Source organism: Pleurodeles waltl, chromosome 7 (assembly GCF_031143425.1).
Source record: "Pleurodeles waltl isolate 20211129_DDA chromosome 7, aPleWal1.hap1.20221129, whole genome shotgun sequence".
In the NCBI taxonomy this organism is placed as follows: Eukaryota; Metazoa; Chordata; class Amphibia; order Caudata; family Salamandridae; genus Pleurodeles; species Pleurodeles waltl.
The window spans coordinates 937,872,593-937,893,388 of NC_090446.1; the positions used below are offsets into that span (position 1 = coordinate 937,872,593).

General features: G+C 48.2%; 1 protein-coding gene across 1 annotated transcript in view; it reads right to left on the minus strand.

Annotated features, from left to right (window-relative positions):
• LOC138246987 (hepatitis A virus cellular receptor 1 homolog) overlaps positions 1-20,796 on the minus strand; it is a 178,489-nt gene that overhangs the window by 70,381 nt on the left and 87,312 nt on the right. Inside the window, exon 2 of the mRNA XM_069201736.1 lies at positions 14,182-14,526. Coding sequence (XP_069057837.1) covers positions 14,182-14,526 — 345 coding nt within the window. The remainder of the gene's footprint in view (positions 1-14,181; positions 14,527-20,796) is intronic.

Consider the following 20,796-nt stretch of genomic DNA (forward strand, 5'->3'; position numbering starts at 1 on the left):
ACATCGCAAACAGTGAATTTCGCTGTTTGCGACGTGCAAAATGCACAGACCTCGTTTTGCGATCCGGTAACCTGGTCTCCTTGGGACCCCTTCCCTCGTTGAGAATGGCACTGCAAACATTTTTTCAGAGCAGGCAGTGGTCCTATGGACCACTGCCTGCTCTGAAAAAATGAAACGAAAACGTTTCATTTTTCGTTTTTGTAGTGCATCTCGATTTCCTTTAAGGAAAACAGGCTGCATTACAACAACAACAAAAACTGCTTTGTTAAAATTGCGACCCACCTCATGAATATTCATGAGGTGGACCTTGGCGATCCCCCTGCAAATCGCAGATGGTGTCAGGGACACCATCCAACATTCTGAATTGCAACTCGCAAACTGCGAATCGGTCTGACTCGCAATTTTTGGGTCGCAATTCAGAATGTACCTACATTTGGCCCCAAGTACCTTGCCATAATATTGTCTTCTCAAGGTTTGGTGAAGGAAAAAAGAATGCTTTACTTTTTGAAACTTGTGTGCAGTTCTTCTTCCAGACTGTTTTTGAATAACCTCTTCCTTTCACACAACATTCTTAAAGCAGTTGCTCTCTACAAATCATCGGTGTTCTAATCTTTTAAAAATAGGTTCAGATGGGCTGCAACTGAGGCTTTGCAAGCCAGAGCATAAGCCCTTAGCCTATCAAAAGTAATGTCTAATAAGTATTCTACCTGGAGTTCAATGTCATCAAAATGGTCCAAAGATTCTTGTCCCCTTGCTTAGCTCTAAAAAGGGACTTTAATTCTGAAGGCAAAATTTGAGAATTATAAGCACTATATATACTCCAGCTCTCGGGGACAAATGTGTGCCAGCATATTTGTTATGGCAGCATCAACTTTATTTTCTGCAGAATTGTTTAAGATGTTCTCTTTGCCATGGAAGAACTGCCAACCAAACGTGCTGCAACTGAGTGAATACGTATAGAGTAAAGCAGATTCTCCTCCATTTTCTTTGGGAGATTAATTTTATCTGAATATTTCCATTAATTCAAAATAACCTACATAACACAGTCATGCATTGCCATGGCAATGCCTGGTGCTTTTTCTAAATAGTCACAAAACTGAGTCCTTAGATGTGGCAGCACTCTCATCACTTGGAAATCCCATGTACTCCTTTACAAGATTTAAAATCTCTAGCAAAGCTCCTCTTGAAATATAGTTTCCCTTTAAATCTGGTGCAGGAGTTGAGGAGTCATCAGAATCATCAGGTAAAGAGGCATATCAATAAATATTTGCATAAATATTTGCATCAACAGAATTACCTACCCCAGTCTTCTTTCTTCTAAGAGAACTTAATGTCTCAAAAGTGATTTCATAATATTTTCTTCACTTAATGTATCTCCTTTCCAGGCCCTTAACCCTTAAGGGGTGAAGAAGGTGATCTGGAGCTTCCTGAAAAAACAATGAAAAAGAGGAGGAAGACACATGCCTTCTCTTGGAAGAAGGAGGTCCCGGGGGGATCGCCGAAGGATGAGGTCTCCCCCCCGGGAAGTTTGGGGAAGTGGATTAGCCCACGGGCGCCGCTGGGCGCTTTTTGGGCTATGGGGGCGGCAGGTATTTAGACCTGCCATTTTAGGTGTCGCCACCATTTTGTTGGTGGCGACACGTTAGTGTGGCAGGGGAATTATTGTTCCAGTGGTGGCAGGTGGTTTAGGCTATAAGAAAAAAATAAAAAATAAAATTTCTCAGTATAATTCGTAATTCGCGGCCCGTCGCAATAGTATAATCACTCTCGGTTTGCGACTGTGCTCGTGCTTACCTGTGAGCGTCGGTTTTCACTTTGGCGTTTCGGGGGCCCGGGTGGCGTCGGCGAAGATGTCTGAGAGGAAGGTGCAGGAGGCGTTGCATCTGTTGGAGGAAGCAGGACGCCTCGACCTCCTTCAGGGCGGAGTTGGGGGCTCGTCGCGTCCTCCGCGACGGACTTCGGGCGGCGTGGCAGCAGCTGTGTTAGCTTGCTCCACGGCGCGCGACGGAGGCCGGAGGCAGGCGGTAAGTAGGCGGGGCAGGGGGAGGTTTAGGGGCCGGGCTGGCGGAGAGTTGGCGAGGGGCGGGCCTTGGAGACCCACAGGGCTACTCCCAGGGGATCTCCAAGGGCGCGAGGTGCTGCAGTGTGCGCCCGGGCCTCTTCGGGCGCTCGGCTGCGGCAGGGGAGGGGGGAAGGTGTGGGCGGGGCCTGAGGACTCGGGGGCCGGCCTTGCCTACTGGCGGCACGGCCCGTGGCAGTAGAGAGGAGAGTGGGCGCGACGCGAGGCCGCATGGTGACGCCCGCTCATTGCGATAGAAAGGCAGGCACAGACATTAAGGTGGAGCTGGGGGACATGCCCCCCTGGCGGGCCTCCACCCCCCAGGACGTTTCAGAAGGTTGTGCCAACATGGGGGTTCTAGTAGATGAGGCCCAGGCCACTGGGCCCATGGAGGTGAGTATGGGACAGGGGAAGGTAGAGCAGGCAGCTTTGAAGGGGCATGAGGGGCAGGGGTCCAGAGAGTTGGGAGTGGAGTGAGGGTGAGGAGGGGGTTGGAGGAGGATAGTATTACCCTCCGCGTGCTTCCTCCCCGGCGTACCTATTCTAGAGCAGTTGCCCAAGACAGTTCCTTTGAAGGGGGGGAGGTTGGGGACCCAGAGGGCGGCTGGGGAAGGGGTGTGGAGGAGTGGGAGTTTCGGGAGTTTCGGGACTGGGAGGTTTGGGAGGGTGAGGGGTGTTCTGGGCAGGTAGACCTCACCGGTACTCCGGGTTTTTCATGGCAGGGCGAGGAAGAGTTACGGCAGGACCTGGGCGGGCCACGGGCAGCCCGAGGACCCCGGGAAGAAGTGAAGGCAGGGCGAAGCGCGGCCGGCCGGAGGACATCCCTGGAGGTGGAGTACGGCGTAATTGCAACCAAGGGGGCTTCCGCAGGGAGCAGTGGTGGAGTGGCTTTTGCGCCCGCGCTGCGGTTTTCCGGCGGGAGCGACAACCTGGTGCGGCGGTTGCAGCAGCGGATCAGCGGACAATGGCCTCGGCACAAGGGCAGAGGCGGGGCTTGGGGAACTTTCAGTCAGTCATGGAGGAGGGGATGCAAGTGATAGACGAGCTGGACTATGACGAAGACAGTCTGGAAGAAGGGGAGCTGCGGGAGGAGGACGAAGGGGCATGGTGGAGAGCGCGGGGGAGTCTAATGATGTTCTTCAGTCATTTCAGGTTCAAGCCCAGGAGCACCGGCAGCAAGTCCCGCTGCGCCAGAGGACGCTGGAGCGGCAGCACGTTTTGTCGCCAGGTAAGAAACGCGCGGCGGGGTCTGTTTCGGTGGCAGTAGAGGCGAAGATTGGGGAGGATCAGGAGCGGCTGTATAAAGGGGTATATGTCACCGATGTCGGAGTCGGGCCTGGCCTGGAGCAGGGTGACGGGGACAAGGCGAAACAGGGCGTACAGCAGGACCCAGGGGCCGTGTCAGCCGGGAAGGAGGAGAAGGCGTCGGGAGAAGGGACGGATAAGGCAGCAGCTGGGGGGAGAAGGTCAAGAAGTTGCCATACATGGGGACGGCAAAACCGCTGGTGGCCCATTTAATGTTGGCCACGAAGGAGGAAATTTGGAAGGGTGAGTACGTGGAAATGCTGAAGTTGCTGCATCGGGAGATCAGGGCGAAGGAGGGCTCGAAGGAGGAGGAGAACGAGCTGGCAAAACGCCCAAGGGTACCGGTCACTATAGAGAATTGGACAGTGGCGTTTTTAATCTACGCCAGTGTGTATTGCGAGCGCTTCCCTGAAAGGGCTGTGGCGCTTTTTAAATATATGGATGTCATCCGGAAGGCGTACCTGAACTACGGTTGTTACGCCTGGGTGCAATATGACGAGGAGTTTCGGGCCAGAATGGCGGCTGATGAGGAGGTGAAGTGGGGCGAGATTTATTCGGACCTGTGGCAGCATACCATGGGCCCTGAAAAATTTAGTAAGACTGTGTATACAGCCAGCGGGTTACCGATTACTTACCGGCCCTTTCGAGAGCGCCCCACACAGGGTGGGGCAAGCGGGACGACAAAAGGAGGGTCTGCAGCCGGTAGCTCTTCCGCTAAGACGGGGGCATGTTGGGACTACAACAAAGGGTTGTGCACCCGCGAATATTGTAAATTTCGGCACAAATGCTCCCGTTGCGCAGGACGACACGTGGTCCTGCAATGTACCGTCCCGGCTGCCCAAGGGGCCATGGCCGCTGCCAGGGTCTACAGTCAGGGGGCAACAATGGGGGGAATCAGCAGACAGGGCGGTATCGGGGAGGACAAGGGCCATTGGGAAAAAGCTTGTACGCCGGTTAGGTTGGACAGGTTGGCCCCATGGTTGCGCGTCTACGAGGACAAGGGCGCGGCTACGACTTTGCTACACGGTATCGCAGATGATTTTTCTTTGGGTTATGAAGGGGCGCGGGTGCGCCGGTGGGCGGAGAATTTGCGTTCCGTGACTGGAAAAGAGGACATTGTTAGGGACAAGCTACGGAAGGAACTGGACGAGGGCCGCATGGAGGGTCCGTTTGCGGATTGGCCACTTGAGAATCTCATGGTGTCCCCCATTGGCGTGGTGCCAAAAAAGGAGCCGGACCAGTATCTGCTCATACATCATTTGTCTTGGCCAGAGGGGTCATCAGTTAATGATTTCATTCCGGTTGAGCGGACCAAGGTGTCATATGCTTCAGTGGACGTGGCCATTGAGTTGATACACGGTTTCGGTCAAGGGGCATTGATGGCCAAAACGGACATTAAGTCGGCATTTCGTTTGCTGCCGGTACACCCCGACGACTTTGGGTTACTAGGCATCCAGTTTGGTGGCCACTGGTATGTGGACAAAGCGCTCCCCATGGGATGCTCCATCTCATGCGCCTTGTTTGAGTGCTTCAGCACGTTTTTGCAGTGGGTTTTTACAGCAACAACAGGGCATAATGCTGTGACGCATTATTTGGATGACTTCTTTTTCGTGGGCCCGCCGGCGTCGGACCTCTGTGCGGTCGTGCTGCGGTGTTTTCAAGAACTCATGGGGGACCTGGGTGTGCCCCTGGCCCCCGAGAAAACGGTTGGGGCACTGACTTTTTTGGGCATTGAGTTGGACACCAGCATTATGGTGGCGAGGCTGCCCAATGAAAAGAAGGCGGTCATGATGAGGACACTGACGGACATATTGCAGAGACGTAAGGTGACAGTGAGGGACATTCAGGTGTTGCTCGGGCATCTCAATTTTGCGTGTCGGGTTGTGTGGGCCAGGCGGACTTTTTGTAGGAGACTTGGCCAGGCCTTGGCAGGCAGACAGCTTCCGCACCATCATGTGCGTTTGAGTGTGGGGGTAAAAGCGGACATGAGAATGTGGGGCATGTTTTTGGAGCATTTTAATGGCATTCCTTTGCAGTCCTGGCAGGTGGTGGACTGGGACGTTCAGATATTTTCCGACGCGGCTGGTGGGTCGGGGTTTGGCGTGTACTGGGACGGTAAGTACTGTGCGGAATAGTGGCCGGTGTCATAGACGCGGGGAGGACGGAGCATTGCATTTCTGGAACTGTTCCCCCTTATTGTTGCGGTATGTGTGTGGGGACATCTTTTGGAGCACCGGCGGGTCCTTTTTCGCGTTGACAATTTAGCAGTGGTACATGTGGTAAATAGGCAGTCCGCGAGGGAGGTGCAGGTCCTCCGTTTACTGCGTATTTTTGTCCTCCATTGCTTACGTCATGATATCCATTTTACTGCTCGACACGTACTGGGTGTGAGCAATGACACTGCGGATGCCTTGTCTCGTTCGCAGTGGGAGAGATTCCATGGGCTGGTTGCGGGCGAAGACTTGTGCAGGACGAGGATGCCAGAAGTGTTGTGGTCCGCGGGAGAGACAGAATGCTTCAGATGTTGCTGAATTCACTGGCGCCATCCACGCAGCGGGCATTTCTGCGGGCATGGAGAGAGTTCACGCGGTCAGAAGCCTGCCGTAGAATCGGCGAGCGGGATAGAGTTGAAGATGTGGTACATTTTATTTTGGACCTGGTCGAAAGACACCAGTCCAGAGTCACCATTGCAGGGAAGTTGGCAGGTATAACGTTTATGGGAAAATTACTATGGGGTTACCCACCATCGGCGGGTGAGCTGGGGCAGCGTATTTTGGAGGGGTGGGAGAGGGAGGACGTAAGACAGGGGTCTAGGAGACAACCACTGACACTGGGCTTGCTGAAGGACGTGACGGGACGTTGGGTGAAATTTGTTACGATGGCTTTGAATGTCTACTCTTTCATACTTTGAGGACTTGGATGTTTTTTGGAGCGTTCCGGGTGTCGGAGCTACTGGGAGCCCGAGGGTGCGGGCGGTGACTTGGGATGACGTGGTACTTAGGCGGGATCACCTGGTTATTCGGCTTGCACGTTTAAAAGCAGACCAAAGGGGTTTTGGGGTGAGGGTGGTGTTGGCGTCCTACCCAGATCATTCGGTATGTCCCTTGCGATGGGCGCGTGAGCTGCGAATGGTGTCTTCCGAAGAAGGACAACCGGTTTTTAGACATAGTTCAGGGGAAGGGGTGACATCATATCAGTTACTACGGGTGCTGCGTGCAGGTTTGCGGAGCGTAGGACAGCGTGAGGTGCTATTCGCCACTCATTCCTTTCGGATCGGGATGGCAACAGAAGCGGAGTGTAGGGGGTGGGCAAACAGATGAATAATGGTTTTAGGGCGATGGAAGTCTGACGCATATAAGCACTATGGGGGTCAACGACCGCGGGAGCACCGCCAACAGGGCTCCCAAGGGCATTCTGACCGCAGCGGTATGGCCGCGGTCAGAAACGGAAAACCGGCGGTCTCCCGCCGGTTTTCCGCTGCCCTGAGGAATCCTCCATGGCGGCGCAGCTTGCTGCGCCGCCATGGGGATTCCGACCCCCTCACCGCCATCCTGTTCCTGGCGGTTTTGACCGCCAGGAACAGGATGGCGGTGAGGGGTGTCGTGGCACCCCTGGGGGCCCCTGCAGTGCCCATACCAATGGCATGGGCACTGCAGGGGCCCCCGTAAGAGGGCCCCTAAAAGATTTTCAGTGTCTGCCATGCAAGGGGGGATGCAGTGGGGTCAGTTATTGGCGACATTGAAGGACTTGAAGGGACGGTGGTTTGTCCGGACGTGCTGCTGTTACATTTAGGCGAAAACGATTTGGTGCGACGGACGGGACTGGACATAATAAAAGACATGAAAGGGTGCCATGTAGTGTGGACGGCGTTTGTGCCAGGTAGGGTTTGGAGAGGGGCTAGGAGCCCGGCAGCCATAGAAAAGGCGCGTAGGAAGATAAACAAGGAGATGAGAGTTTTTTGCGCTACTCAATGAATTACTTGGCTCGAGCACGGAGATTTGAGGTTCGAGGACAAGGAGTTTTTTTAGAGATGACGGTGTGCACCTGTCCTTTATGGGCATGGAGCTATACCTATTGCTGCTAAAAGAAGTTTTGAAGTCTGAGGTTTGAGGGGGGGCAGAAAAAGGCGGAGTGTGCCTTTTTCTGGTGGCGGGGATTGGGCCGGATCAGGAATGTGACAACAGGGAAGGGCGGCAGGGCCGACAACATACTCGCAGGTGAAAAGGGAGTGGAAAACAACAGGACAAATGAGGACAGATAGTTCGACTTTAGGAGACTAGTAACGTGGACGTTTCGATGATGACAGGGGGATTTACAGTCGAAGGTTTAGAGGACATGCAGTTCAAAATGAGGGGAGGGGGTGGGATGGTTAGGGGTGGGGGGGGAGAGGTAGTAGGAAATTTTATGTCTAGGGAGGTTTTTAGTTTTGTGAGGCGGAAGGCCTAGGGTACAAGAATGTGAGTGCACCTGTTTCCAATGAAGCGGCCTTTTACACACACAACAAGCCGGTGTGGTGTCCTTCTTCCCCAATGCATTCCTGTTGCTATCCTAACTTGGGAAAAACAACAAATACAAAGCTCAGCGTATCTCCGCCAAAGAAGTATTCTGAACAAATGTCCAAAAACAGATATCTAGCAGAAACATGTACATGGAAGCCATGCTCACTGTCTTATGGCTGGCATAGCATAGGCTGAAGATTCTGAGCATTCCAAGCTCGAAACGAAAGTTTGCATATGTGCAGCAGAAGTAAAGGAAACAGCTAGCATGCTAACCGCAGAGGCATAAACGCAGGCTCTCGCTTCCTGAAACTATGGGCAAATAATACTCAGCACACAGAAAACCACACTTTCAGTACTATGCAACCTGAACCTTCCCGACCCCCTCAGTATTGTTTTGTCCTTGCCCCTGGACAGGAAAACAAAACATAAAGGGCCAGATGTATCAAAGGGTTTTACCCATTCCGTGTCAATGGGAAAATGCTTTGGTACATATGGACCAAAGTTCGGAGGGGAATACTTGTGTTTATAGTTCCCAGTTGAAAGTGTGTGCGATTAGACATAGCGTTTCTTGTTTTGGGAATCAGTCCTCAAAGATGGTGACTGGATGAGGACGAGGAATGTAGAGGTAATATCTGTTTGCTAAAAACTAAATCAGAACCCAAAGAGCTGTCACTGGGAAAGATATACTGGGACCACATCATTTACTTGTTTTTCAGCAAATGTGGGTACCTACTGCTCATGCCAATACTCTAGCAGTACACTTCTACAAACAAAGTCATCAGTAACACTGCTCGCACACTTATAATTGCACGGCAGTACTATTAGTGGAAATATTTCAACTGATTTTCAAGTCTTTAAAACAGTGTTTAATTACCCTTACAAATACACTGGTAACTTCTTATTTATCACTTCTTGTCTCCCACGCTGTTAGTCGCGTTAAGCAAGCCAAGGGGCAATGCTGCTCGTACATTATATTTGAATGCAGTTTCTAACATACTTCCCAAGATCATCTTGGGCACCCTACCAAATTACTCGTCAATGTTATGGTATGTTTCAATAATGTGTTTAAAAGAAGTGAAAGCAAAATGGCAAGTATTACAACCACACAAATATACATAGACACAACTATGAACACAAGCATTCGCTTGAAAAGACACAAACAGTTGTTAAAACATATGCACACTGAAACGTGAAACTACAGAAATCTTCACAAAAAAAACTGTCTGCAAAGAGCACAGACATAAGCACACATCTACACTGAGTCATGCACTCCTGTAAAGTCTTTTACATACCCAGAATCAAAAAATACAACAAAGTTGCACATACGCATGCACATCCACACACACCAACACCTATGGGTTACTTGCATTTTACCAATCCTAATGATAGCTTCACTAAAGACTTTTTAATATTTTAGTTTGAGCCAATTAACTACTTCCCTTCCATCCTACCCTATATTCATTATTTTGCTCTTGTTGCCCTTCTATTGCTTAGGAAGGGCTATTTCACCACTATTTATATCTAAGACATAAGGTACATTTTAAAGCCTTTGATCATGTTTCAGAACTTGACGTAAGCTCTGCATCCTTTAAAGTGATTGAAATCTTCTATATTACCCCCAAATCACAACCATTGCACTATTTTCCCATCAGCTTATTTGGCTTTCCACCAGCCTTTTCTCTTGTCTTCTCCCCAGCCCCTTCCTCCTATATTAAACTCGCGTGTGGTGATTCCCCCACTAACATTCTTTCCCAAGCTTCTCTTGCACCAATGTCCACCCTCACCACGTGTTGTAAAGTCCACTTTCTGGATGGTCAACACACCCACCCCCCACACACATACTTTTTGCTGCTGGATACTGTTGCTTTTGACCTGAAAGTGTACTGAAGCCTGCTAACCAGATCAAAGTATCAGTGCTCTTTCCCTTAAATTGTACTCAGAGTTTACAAAACCAATTAGCAAGGACTTTCCCTGTAAGGCCCTAGTAAATGGTACCTATGGTGCCCAGGACAGGGATGACAAAGGGATCACCGGGGCTGCAGCATTGATTGCGCCACCCTGTGTGACCCAAGTAAAAACAAAGCCTGCAGAAGTGCCCGTCAGCCTGCACGAGCAGCTTTTCTGCTCAAATTTGACTCTGCCCACACCAAGTGCAGGCAGAGTCCCTTCACTGCCCATAGCAGAGGTCAGGCACCCCTAAGCCAGGCCTCCCATAGCCCAGGAGGCAGGGTGCACTGTGTTATGAGTGTGGACATATATGCACAAGCATATATGACCCTGTGATAGCATTTAAAACTTAATGCTATCACACGTGACCAGAGGTCCATAGGACAACATGGGCTGGCATCCAGGCAGTCCCTAGATGTCCAGCTCCATGATATCCCGGTCGATTCCCCCCTGTGTTTGGTATCAAACACTGTGCTTTGTAACCCTGAGCATAATTCTCATGCCCAAGATTAGCTAGCATGTACTCTGATGACACCCTTAGAGGATGCCCACCAAGATACCAGCTTCCCCTGCCTTGGTCGGTTCTTTTGAGCCATTTGCCACCAGGACAAGAGTCCGCCCTCCTGCTGGTCGTGCTAATACTTCCCCCAGGTCAGAGACAAAGGACCTGGGCAGCAAGGAGGTCACACCTCCTCCCTCCCAGGATGGCTAGTGTAGGCAGTAATCAAGGCGGTGACCCTCAAAGGCTTCACCGCCCTTGATCTGTAATCTGTTGCCCCCACTTGAGGACAAAGCCCTTCCTGCCCTGACCAAGCTGGCAAGTGGGAAAATTAACTATTCAGGAGCTGTACACCTCCAAAAAGCTAGCCACATCTTTAGGGTGGGCTAGGAAGACTGTACAGCGGAGGGAAGGTTCTGCCATGTTGGTATAACTTAAAAATAGTTGGTTCTGGGTAGAAAAGTAATGCACTCCCACAGGAAGTCGTCACTTCAGAGGCAGGCTAGCCGCAGTGACCAGTAGGCCATTGGCCACTGACCCCCACACACTTAACACCCACTAAACCAGGATTTAAGGGGCTCACTGGACACCTGAGAATCAGTTCTGACTTTGAATCCGGGAAGAACCACAAAGGAAACGCTGTCACAGACAACAGGACTTCAGACTTGTCCGCAGCGCAAAGAGAGGACACTTAGGTGCCTTGAGGAGACCATATACTGGAACTGTCTGATCACCAAGTGCCCGTGGGGAAAACTCGTTAGTGAAATGAAGAGAGACTCCCATGGATGCCAGAAGCTATAGCTCTCACCAAGTTTCGAGCAGCAACCCTCTTCCAGACGACCCCCAGTCAGCAAAGTAACCGTGGACTACTTTTGTCGCTCCCAAGGACTGTCTGTCACCAGCCCAGTAACCGACAGCTTCTCAGACATCATCAACTCCAGAGCAGTTTCCCATCATAGTGACTGATGTTGGCAACGACCCTACTCCTGCAAATCTGCATCCTGAAGGAGGCACCTTAGAGAGGAGGAGCAAAGCCTCTTTGGCACGATCAGTGCCCGTGATTGACAGCTGTAAGGCCACCTCTGCACCTACAGCCACCGGACTTTGTGGCGAAGTTCCAGCTGTGGAATCCAGGTCCTGGGACCCCAAAGGCCTTTACTCTCGAAGGGTAGAGTGTGAGTCCACCCCAAAGTGTGCTTTTGTCAAGTGCTGCAATATTGACAGCACCCACAGATCCTGTCAGCACCAAGGACAGCCGGAGCACCTCTTCACCTGGACTCCCTGAGCAAGGTAGCTAGAAACTGACTGTTAAGGCTTGGTCTGGGGACCCGCAAGACCTTAACTCCAAGTGGGTTCCCCAGAGCTCACCCTACATGTGACCGATTGCACACTGAGGTTTTCCCCATTGACTTCAATGGGAGTCATTTGACCATTAAAAGTACTCTATTTTTCAATGCTTTAAAAATTCACAACACCGGTTCCATGTAAGATACAAAGTTAATTTTGGTGTCTAAATTAAGATAAAAATCTGCTCTGTTTTTTTCTAAATTGGCGTTGGATTTCTTTTGAGTCGTGTCATTGACATCATCTATGTGGGTGTTCTGAAATGCTTTGCACATGTTCATCTAAGTAGCTCGACTGCTCTTTGCCACTCTACCAGGATGGAGGTATGATTTACTAGTGTGAACCTGAGGTCCACTTCTGAGTAACAAGCTAGTACTACATGGTAAGACTTCCCAGTTATACCACATAATATTGCCACTTTGCTACACCACCCTACGTACTTTTCCTTATGTGCTCTCTCCTGCTCTTCATCACCAGCTTTCTCCTGTACCTCTCTAGGCATCTCCCTTGAAAGTTCACATTTGACACTTCTTCTCTGCACACCAGTCAACTTATGTGCTCCTCTGCACCCCGCTGCTGTCCCTCAGCACGCTATTTCAGCTTTCTTGCAGCACATTTTTCTCAGCAGTCTTCTTTTCATGGATATCCCCCATGGTTCTCCTGCACTGTTCACTAGTGTGGGGGCTGTCACCCCTCCCCACCCAAACACACACACACACTTCACCTTCACTCTCCATTATGTGCCCTTTTCCCTCCCTTGCTGTGTTTCACTTGCCTCCCTCTGTACCCTTTCTCTTTGCTCACCCTCACAGCCTCAAATCAAAAATTACACTGATTTTACCAAAAAAAGTTGTCCTTTCACGTTCTTTTAAAACATGGGTACTCGCAAACATTTTCCCAGGGGCCAAAAAGTTTGGACTGGGACGTGCCTGGGGGCCGCATTGATGCCAGGGCGGTGGCGGTCAGGTGGGGTGACTAGGGGGATTGGTGGCAAGGTAGGTGTAGGGGAAGCAAAGGATATACATCTAGTGGGTGAAATAAACAATGGGAAACCAGAAAACCTGGAATTAATCCCAGCTTACCCACTTTTCCAAATTTTGTGATCCTAGGCAATTGTTTAGTGTCACTTTCCCTCCTTTTTCTGCATTATCACATTTAAGATGACCTCGAAATACATGATTTATGCTGTGCGCTGCACAAAACCTGCTTCTATGTTTGATTTAATAAACTATAATGTTGTTTATGTATGATAGGAACCCAGGCCACCCATAAAGTGCACATACCAAGTGACTTGCCTCTTTAATTTACTATTGGTGGTGTTCTCAGGGTAAGGGAAATAATTAATGTTTCCAAATTTATGTTTGAAAACTATCACTTTAAAATGAATACATTTCAATGCACTGATAAAATAAATTGTACTAAGGCGAAAAGATTCTGCATGTTAACTAAATACACTTAATTAATTTTGAAGAGACTGTCTTAGTTTTACACTTATGCTGCAAGATGTCTTTAAAAATGAAGGTGTTTCTAAAGTTCAGTGCAGGAGTCCCTAGTTACATCCTTTCTTTAACACCAATTAAGTTTGAAATAAATGATTGTGTGTGTATTTCATATTTTTGTTAGTGTGGAGTCGAGCAAACAGCTGCCCAGTGCTCCTGTTGCCCGAGGGGCCGCATGTAAAGGTCAGAGGGGCCACATGAGACCCGCGGGCCGTACTTTGGTATCCCTGTTTTAAAACGTATAAATTCCTTGATGTAAAATAATGTATTTGCACTTTTGTAAATAAAAATGTGTTGCAAAGATTTAATAAGTAAAGACATTTTATAGTTTGTATTAAATTCTAGAATTATAAAGTTTACAATCAAAAAAAGTTTAAAAAGTTGTTTCAATTCCAAGTACACTTTCATATATATATAAATTATCTTTATTTTTTCCTCATTCCATCAGTCTTGACAACGCATCCGCTAATGCACGTATTCATTCATGTCCGAAAACAACCATTAAAAGGTGAGCCCTATCGGTCTTGCCAGTGCTTGTTAATATTGGCTCAACCCCCATCTTTTGAAATATTTTACTCTAAGAAACGTAACCTGTCTAGATTTTTTAGACTAAGACAGAAGTGCATATCTGCTCGTCACAGTGAGCAAAAGAAAAACAGTCAAATAGGGCCGAAGTGGGGCACCACCATTGAAAGTTAATAGGAGAAAAGAACTGACGCGCACAAAAACGTAATGCCTCATTACAAATAAAAAATAATGAGTTACAGAAGAGAGCTGCTCTTAAGACTACTGGCACATCAGGAATTCAGCACTTCCTGTATTTAGTGCTCTATGAAAGAACGCATGCTGCAGCTGTGGCGAGGCAGTGATGCGCCTTTGCAAACACCGCTGGTAATTGCAGGGTTCTCTGAACAGGAAGGATGGACGGTCCCCCCACCAGAACTATATGGAAGACACATTATTATAAATAATGAGAGAAACCCACAAGATACTCCACTGACCTTTACTCCGAAGGGGTTCTCGACCTACCTAGATCCACCTCGAAATTTAGCATGTGTTTAAGGTCATTAAACCAGCCTGAGATCTCCACGCGACAGCAGTATGTCCCAGTGTCTGAAGTGCTCACATCTTCAATGGTCAGAGACACCTCCCCGCCTTGGATGTCTCCTTTCATGTGGTATCTGGTGGATTTACTCCATGTCACCTTCCAGCCGTCTGTGCGGAGGATTTCAGTGCCGCATCCCGAATAACGGCAGCGCCCACGTCCCCAGCACATGGAGGAGACGTCACTCCACCTCATAACGGGGTAAGTGCAGAATAGTGTGATGGACTGGCCCACAGCTCCTCGAACTGCTGATGGTGTCACAGGGGAACCTGTAGAGAAAGCAAGAGTATTGCATTGTATACAGTGCTTAATTTGTAAAAAAAAAAGGTGAACTTGCGGCTGCTGCAATTAAATGTGTGAACAGGGAATACTGAGGCGGCGTAATCCTGAACCCATCTCGGGCCTCTTCAATACATTTAAAGCCACTCCCTGCTCCCTCAGCTCACTCTTACAGCTTTCTGCTTTCTCCCTATTGTGACGCTTTTTCGTTTTTCCCTTCCTCCATCTGTCCCATATGTGTCTTTTGCTTGCAGCAAATGCTTGAGGCAGAAGAATAAGCCCCGGCCCTCAAAAATAAAAGCCGGTGCTCAGCACCGGAAACAGCAAGCACAAATTAAGCACTGATTGTATAGTGTTGTTTTTACTCATAAAGCGCAGGTATAGATCGGTTCGTGGCCCTAAAATCTGAGTGAAGTAAAACAGATAAACAGTGAAGGATTGCAAATTAGACGAGATTTCAAAAGTTTTTGAAGCTTAGTAGATGAGGGATGGCACGGAGATCACTGGTAATTTATTCCATTCCTTCAAAGCTATAACTGTAAAGGCGCCATCACCGGACACGGATCCATTAAACGGACACAATAGTAGGCGGGGGTGTGGCCCTTGTATCTGTTATGATTAAATACTCAGCCGTTGAAGCACTGAATTTGAGAAAATGCACACCCATCCACTGTTGAGTTGTAGACATGACGAAGGGCGATGCTGTGATGGATTTATGTCTGTGGAATGCCACATCCATTGTCTGATCCAGGTCTGATCTGCGTAACATCCCCATACATGTAAAAAATAACTCTAATGCTGTTACGCAATTTTAAGTATGGGTTAGTAGGGTAAAAGGAGGTAGGAATGGAGATACCAAATGCATTTTGGGCAGAGGGTCGGGTGTGGCAAGAGCGACCCTTCTCATAGCATACGTAGAACCTTTCAGCAACATTCGCAGAACCTTACTACCTCACATCATAAGCACCCGATGACGCAGAAATGAAGGTTTTACATTTATTAGCGCACAAACGTAGTGCTGCAATAATCAAGTGTGACTTTAACCGAACTAATAAAGATTGTACGGGGACAAAATGTGCCCTCAGAGTAGTTTGCCAACATTTATAAGCGTGCTTTATATAACGTGATGTATTAGAATTGTATTAATCCGACATAATCGTAAACGTGTGCTATGATTTGCTTGTTTGAAATGTTTTAGCTTAGCATAACTTTAGTGGAGGCTTTGGCCTAGTTGCCTTGTCTCACGGTTTAGATGCTCGTATTTTTCCAATGTGCTAATAAACGTGTATTCTTGCTTGAAGCTGTACTTTTCCAGTGAGATCGGTTCACATGCTTATCTTAAGGTTTCGTGCCAGCCTGGCATCTTCTTCTTTGCTCCAAGGTCAATCTGCAGGTGCGGACAATGGACGCTCTGAAAGTGAGTTAATTGGTAAAATATGTTGCAACTTACGTTCCCGACTCCAAGGATAATGTATGCCTAGGTAGAAGCTTGAGAACTGTTGTTTTTGATTGGACAATTTGAAGCCAACCTATGAACCCTCCAATGGAAGACCCTACTGGATTTGAACTGTTGTCTATTTAAACCAGGTGCACAAGAAGAAAGTAGCCATTGCCCGCCATTTTAGCCCATTATGAACTTTACCAGCCATTATTGAGAGACATCGCCCCATACCCGCCATTTTGCAGGACATTGCAGACATTATGGCCCATCTTGCTGCGACGCCATTTTGAATGAGACTTTGATGCTTTCTCTAATCGAGAGAAAGAGACTTTAAGTAATTCTCGCCCTAGAGACTTTAACTTTGATTTGCCCCATAGCATGAAGTAGTAGTTTTATCTTGCCGCTGTGAGGCAATTGCCCCGTCCACCCTGCCCCTTTGCCCCCGTCCCATGCTGATCGAATCCGGTTCCTGTGAGACGAAGACTTCCTTGAATGCTGATCGAATTTGGTAAATATGAAAGGAAATTGTACAATTGCATTGTGTTTTCTTTTTAGGTAACCAACTGCTGATTTTTGATAAGAGCCCTAGTTAGGAGTTTTCTAAATTAATGTTGTCAAATTGTTTTTGCATGAAGACCCACATGCAGATGCTGATTTGAGGTTAGATGAGGATTCATTTGATGCACGATGCAATTTGAGACCTTGTTATGCTGACTAAATGTATGCAATTAGCCCATTACAGATTGTAGTTTTAGTGGTTTGTGTTGCTATTATCGAAGGCATTGTTATTCAAATGCTGCATAGATTGCATCTTTTCCGCCGTTATGGACAGCTATTAATGTTCATTTACATATATCATTTGGTGTTGAGACACATCTATATCGTGCTAGCTTTGTTAATATAGGGAAATAAATTCATTAACTTTGAATAAACTGGTGTGGTTATTCATGGCCGAAAGGTCATGGTTTCGCCGAAATGTTTTCTGGATTAATTGTGAAGTGTTATGTTGATCAGGGTATTGCTTATGTTCGTTATTGATTATTGATTTGATTAAATTGATTACTCTCGGGTGAAGAGAGCCCCACTTGGTCAAAAGATTAATCGGCCCAAGAGCGTCCAAATACAGGTAATTTATTAGGCTGGAACGCTCTATCAGTAGATGGTAGCAGAGGACGGTTTCGACTTTTGGGACCCCACTCGAGACATACATGGTGTTGAATTAACGGTTACGACTTTTGGGATCCCGCTCGAGAAGTTGAATTAGATTTTTCTTGGGTAAAACAGATTGAGAGAATGATGATGGGCTAAGTCCCCCGCGACTTTCCCGGGATCTCGGAGCTTGCGAATGGAGAGAATGGAGGTGTGAGATCGGCGTTGGCGGTACTAGTGACGGTATGAGTGAAGTTAGGGTTTTGCGCTTGCACAGCTTATTGCCGCAGATTGTGTGAAAAGGTTGCGAGGATTTTAGAAAATAGCGGAGGTGCGACTCCGAGTGTAGGAGTAGGGAAGTCGTCGAACTTCATAGAAAATAGCGGAGGTGCGACTCCGAGTGTGAGAGTAGGGAAGTCGTCGAACTTCATGTGCATGTGGCGCTTTGTGCAGAAAAAGGTCCACGTGGTTGTTGTTGTTGAGACGGGCCCTGCGAGGTCAAGAGACTCCGGAGTATGTTGAAAAGTGTATGAGACACTTGTTTTATGTTGTGGTCTGGTCGGTTTAATAGGTTGATCGGGCGTGGTCAACAAGTCGGTACGTGTGTTAAGGGAGTGAAAGAAACTTCGACTTCGGGCTTTGACAAATTCTAAGTGCACTAGAATAGATCATTGACAAGTTGAGAGCAGAGTCTGCGGGCCAGATTTGCTTGCGAAAGTGGGGGCCGAGAAAGATGGAATAACTGCCGAGGCTAGTGAAAAATCCCTAAGGTCCTAAAGCGATTGTGTTACCCCTCCTGTAGTAAACCGACAGATCTGTTTTATATTTTTTGGTTGCTCGCGATACATGCTAGAAATTGTTACAAGAGGAGCTGAGTGAAGGAGGACGAGCCGCGAGGCTTTGTCAGCCGCAGTGTGTGTGAGTGTGACGTCACTAGGAGCCGCGCTGGGATAGGTTGGTTGCAGAGAAGGGTCGCGCACGGATTGGACGCAGTCCGTGGGGCTCGATTGGAAGGGGAAAGGCAGGCAAAGAGTATTCCGGGAATTAAAGTCATCTTATTGATTACAAACTTTGTGAAACAAAAGACGAGAAAATGACATTTTTTAAAGCATTAAAGAGTGCGATGAAGGGAGAGTCTTACATTAAAGCGAGCGTAGGAGAGGAGACGCCACCCGAAGGTACACCAGCTTACATTGTAATGGAGGAAAAAGGGGTAGCTCCATGCCTTTGGCTAAAGCAATGGCACAAACTGACAGAGAAACATGGGAGCGTAGCGTTCCCGATCCATGGGACATTCAATATAAGGATCCTAGAGAATTTGAGATTCGCGATGTACGACATGAAGGTACCTCCAAGGCCAGCACAGTTTGAGGCTCTAGCGATTTGGGAACTAATGGCTAGACAGCAACAGCAAAAGAAGTTCGAGACGAGGATAAGAAAGGTAGAAAAGACACTAGCGGACGCTAGGTGGGACAATGCACAGAAGGTGTGGAGGTCAGATATATTGCAGGGGATAAAATTGTTCCCCGCAATTGCTGAGGAAGAAGAGGAGACAGGCAAGAAAGCTACCTGTAAGACAAACAGGAGGTGTTCCAAAGATAGAGAAGATGAGTCAGAGGATGAGGAGTTCATCACCCAATTGCTGAACGACCGTCCACCACCCTATGCAGCGAGTGGACAATGTCCAAGTACCAGTTCTGCCCCTCCGGCACCGGTACAGAATAATGAAACTCCGAATTCAGAAACGCCATCGGGATCTAAGGACCCGAGTTTACTGTTTACCCCGCAGATACCGCAGGTTAGGAGAATATATCCAGATGTGCCTATATTGAAACCAGCAGAAAATTATCAGCCGCAGGTCCCAAGGTACTACAGCAGTGACAACAGTACGGGAATGATTCTAGATCCAACCGTAATGGGAGTACAGAATGGTCGCAACCCAACATTGGCACAAGCTGAATCAACCCAGCTTTTGATGCCTCAAAAGCAGATGCAGGGGGGAACGGCACATGCTCAGATGACGGGGAGTCAGATGGGCATGCCGGCAATGATGACCCATAGTGTGGGAATGAACATGCCTCAGAACTTGGGAAATGGACAGAACCCAGATGCGATAACCCTACCCATTACTGTAGGTCCACCGGTACCTTTGTACACCCAGCCTAACTTAGGTATGAGCGGTCAAGGATCAATGGTGCAGAGTGGAACGGAAAGGAGGTGCATAGAAAACACTCCAGAGACAACTCCGATAGCGGCTCTGCCAACTGGATCTGGGTCCTTGATGGAGTTTAGTCCCATATGTGCTCAGTCCACAGTGGTGAGGTCGAGTCCCCCACTGATGATACCGCTAACATCGAACACTGAAAAGTTGCCGCAACCATCAATGGCAGTCGATGCAAATGCTACACTGATGGGGTTGAATGCACAACAGCTGACACAGTGGTTCAACAGTCTGAATTCCACACAAAGCTCAGCCAGTGGGAAGGGAGAAGACTATCTGAATAGAGTCAGGTTGAACATGGAAGCAGAAGAATTGGTGGAAGGGACTATGGGGTTGAATAGGTTAGAGTCCTACTCGGAAGAAGAGCTGAGGTATCTATGTCCCAGGATTACGAGAGAAGTGAACAAGGTACATAGAAGGTTGCAAGAAATAGCTGACAAAAACTGGGTTGAGATAGACAAGACAAAACACTTGAGCAGGAGCTATAGATTGGATTTCGGGACCACAGACTTTGAACACATGAGGTCAGCAGGCATGAAAACGCACCTTAGAGAATTGCTGCAGAGTGCACAAATGTGGGGGTGCTTAGACAAATGGGAGAGCAGATGGGCAAAGAAAAAGGAAAAGAAGAAAGACAGTGTCCCAGAGCATAAGGAGAAAAGACCACAGAGTAATGATGCAATAACCATGTTACCAATGAGGGAGACAGCAGGGGGAAAATTGATACATGTACCGTGGCACAGAAGCGATATTCAGTCTTTTACGGATGATTTTCCCAAACTGAGAGAGAAGCCAATTGAATGGTATCAACAGACTGATAGGTTTGTGAAGCTTGCGAAATGTCTTTGGGAAGACCTGAACACCCTCTTTGAGATTGTGGTTCCGGCAGATTTGTGGGAAGACTGTAAAAGGGCTGTAGGTTGGCCGACAAGTGAACCAGAAAGAGACAGGGATACAGGTGCACCATCACCTATGGTGATGAGCTTGTACTATAAGGTGATTGAGCATTTGAAGACGAAGGTTGCCGCGAAAAATGTGGATTGGCAGAAGATCGATCGAACTTCCCAAGAGGCTAAAGAGTCGATTCATGGTTACTATGAGAGGTTGTTGAAGGCGTTCAAGAATTACAGTGGCACAGAAACAATAGAGGCGAAGGACATGCTTCATTTTGTATTTAGGTTTGTGGAAGGGCTGAGACCAGAGATAAGTCAGATGATAAAGACGCATTTGATTTGCTGGCAGTCGAAACCTATTGATGAGGTGTTGAATTATGCGAAATACTGTAGCGACGAAATTGAAGTGAAACAGAAAAGGTTGAAAGAGAAAGTGATGATGATGCAGCTTAAAGCAGCTCAGACAGGTTTGCAAGGGTTGCAAGGGTTCCAACAGCAGGTACCGCAGCCGCAGCCGCAGGGAAATATGGTGTTTCAGCCACAGGCGAGAGGCAGA